At 30.6% G+C, this 3,098-nt stretch overlaps 1 protein-coding gene across 2 annotated transcripts in view; it reads right to left on the bottom strand.

Annotated features, from left to right (window-relative positions):
- LOC106878043 (protein argonaute-2) overlaps window positions 1-2,700 on the bottom strand; it is a 39,408-nt gene extending 36,708 nt beyond the window's left edge. For both annotated transcript variants that reach the window (XM_089342130.1, XM_089342131.1), the window contains exon 1: window positions 2,438-2,700. In XM_089342130.1, the coding sequence (XP_089198256.1) occupies window positions 2,438-2,459 (22 nt within the window). In that variant the 5' untranslated portion in view covers window positions 2,460-2,700. The remainder of the gene's footprint in view (window positions 1-2,437) is intronic.
- Window positions 2,701-3,098: the final 398 nt, after the last annotated feature.

Below are 3,098 nucleotides of genomic sequence, written 5' to 3'. Positions count from 1 at the left end.
ATGCACCATATGAACGTGGTCGGTGCCAGTGCCGCCTGGCTGGTCCTGTGCCAGTGGCATGTAAAAAGCACCATTCAAGTATGGTCATTGCCAGTGCTGCATGAGTGGCCCCCATGCAGGTAGCACGTAAAAAGCACCCACTACACTCTCGGAGTGGTTGGTGTTAGGAAGGGCATCCAGCTGTAGAAACCTTGCCAGACCAGATTGGAGTCTGATGTAGCCTTCTGGCTTGTCAGTCTTCAGTCAAACTGTCCAACCCATGCCAGCATGGAAAGCAGAGGTCAAACATTATATATATAACCTTATAATGTATATAACCATATATATATAAAACCAAATATATATACATATATAAAACCATATATATATACATATATAAAGCCATATATATATAAAACTATATATATATAAAACTATATATATATCTAAAACCATATATATATATATATATATATATATATATATATACCCATATATATATAAAACCACATATATACATAAAACCATATATATATATATATATATATATATATATATATATATATATAAATAATATATGAGTATATGCATATATGTACATATATATATGTATATATATATATATATATATAAATAATATATGAGTATATGCATATGTACATATATATATATATATATATATATATATATATAAATAATATATGAGTATATGCATATGTACATATATATATATATATATATATATATATATATATATATATATATATATATATATATATATATATATATATATATATATATATATATACGTATATATACATATATATATGTATGTATGTAATATTGTGGTTTAAAGATGAAGAATTCGTGCATTTGGAAGAAATCGGCGACGATGCTATCCTTTCAAAAGACAGATCACTCTGTCTCTGAATGATAGAAACAGCTTTTGAATTTTGATATCGATATTTTGAGCCTGTTGTGATCAATCACATAATCGAAATATGGCCATGCATAAACGTACATATACGTGTACGTATGTATGCGTGGTGTGTGTGTGTGTGTGTGTGTGTGTTATCAGAGCAAATGGTAATAATCTTGTTTGAACACACGATATATATTGATTGATTGCTTGGTTAATCTCGATCTCTCTATATAGAACGAAATGATCTGTAATAGTTTTTATTTTTTATATATCTCTTCTTCTCATCTATACTATAAAAGGCATATTATATAAATATAAGTGTGCGAGTGTAAACGCTTGCATAGGTGTAGATGTGTGTCTGATCTCGATAGCGATGTGTGTAAAATTGAATATACAAAACACACATACATATTCATTGATCGATCTCAGTCTTTCTATATGTAGACAGATCTGTTATATTTTCTCTTTATACATCTATCTATCTATCTATCTATCTACCTGTCTATCTATCTATCTATCTATCTACCTACCTACCTATCTATCTATATCAGTTTACGCTGGTCACGATGTACATGTGTATAACTGGTATCACACACATATATATACAGGCTGGGAAAACATTTGACATTTTATTACTACGTTATTATTATTATTTTAATTCGTTTTGTTCGTTATGTACAAATACATGCATATTGAGCATTATGTTACTTATTTCATTCAATTTTAGAAATATAAATATAAATATATATATATATATATATATATATATGTTAAATGAGTTTTGATCTTGGTGCGTGACGTTTGGCCCACTGTATATTATTAATTGATTGGTTGATTAATTTCGATCTCTAGTGACTGATTTGTGTAGTCCTTCACACACACACATAAACGTTTACATTTGTGTGTTTGAAACACTGCCAGAAAGATGTTTATAATCACGTACACAACACATACATACATGTATATATACATACATAAAATACACATATCCATTATATATATATATATATATATATATATGCATACATACATAAAACACATATCCATTATATATATATATATATATATAAGCAGTCATATTCATACATTTGCTTGAAAATACAGTACATGCGTGCGAAAATATACACACTACAGATGTATATATTTACATACATCTACCTACAGTTATGTGTACATATAAAATATATATATATATATACACACACACACCTAGATATATATATATTCAAACATATCTATCTATATAGATATATATTCATATACACACACATATTCTTTTTTATATATATATATATAACTGATATATTGAGCAGTTACATGTACCCGTCTGATCACGATAGATGTGTATATTTACACAAACATCTACATCCACATATATACACACACATATATACCATTGTGCCTGTGTCTTTTGGTAATAATATATGATGATATATATACTGAAACATATTTGTTTGTTGTCTCCATATCGAAGCCAGCCACCGACTGATTCCCCCGACTCTTCTTAAAACTACAATGGCCAAAATAAAGTCTTACCTGGAGGTGTCATCGGAAACATGTTAAAATATCCAACAATAAATCAATGGTGATGGTGGTGAAGACACTTTGAAATCTTCGGAATTAAAATCCAGGGAGGGGAGTAATGAATAATAATGATAATAATAATAATAAATGTCTGTAAAACAGTTTCTGGTGTCAGCAGATGAAATAATGGAGGAACACATAGATCAGTTGTGTTGGGCCGAACATCGTCATCTTTTTTTCTGCTATTCTTTCATATCAAGTTAATTACAGCAAGCAAGGAAGGAAGAGAGAGAAAGGGTGAGAGTGCGAGAGAGGGTGAGAGTGCGAGAGAGAGAGGGTACGAGTGCGACAGAGAGGGCGAGAGAGAGAGTGAGAGAGAGAGAGGGTATGAGTGAGAGAGAGAGAGAGATAGAGTCGTAAAGGTTTTTCGACAGACTAAGGTTTATTGATCGATGCAAAAAAAAAAAGAAATAGGAGTTCTATATTTTTAAGAGAGAGAGAGAGAAAGAAAGATAGATGCGTGTCTTTCATTTCGGTTTATAAAGAAAAGAGGGGGAGAGAGTAAAAGAGAGAGAGGGTAAAAGTTAGAGAGAGAGTGTGAAAGAGAGAGGATTCACTGCGGTCCTTCTCCTGTATGACTTCCTGTCACAGTGTAAATTTCCTTAACGGACTG

The sequence above is a fragment of the Octopus bimaculoides genome, chromosome 25 (genome assembly GCF_046866305.1).
Source record: "Octopus bimaculoides isolate indiv1 chromosome 25, ASM4686630v1, whole genome shotgun sequence".
Lineage (NCBI taxonomy): Eukaryota > Metazoa > Mollusca > Cephalopoda > Octopoda > Octopodidae > Octopus > Octopus bimaculoides.
The sequence above is the reverse complement of the archived record's forward strand: the minus strand, read 5'-3'. Positions and strand labels throughout refer to the sequence as shown.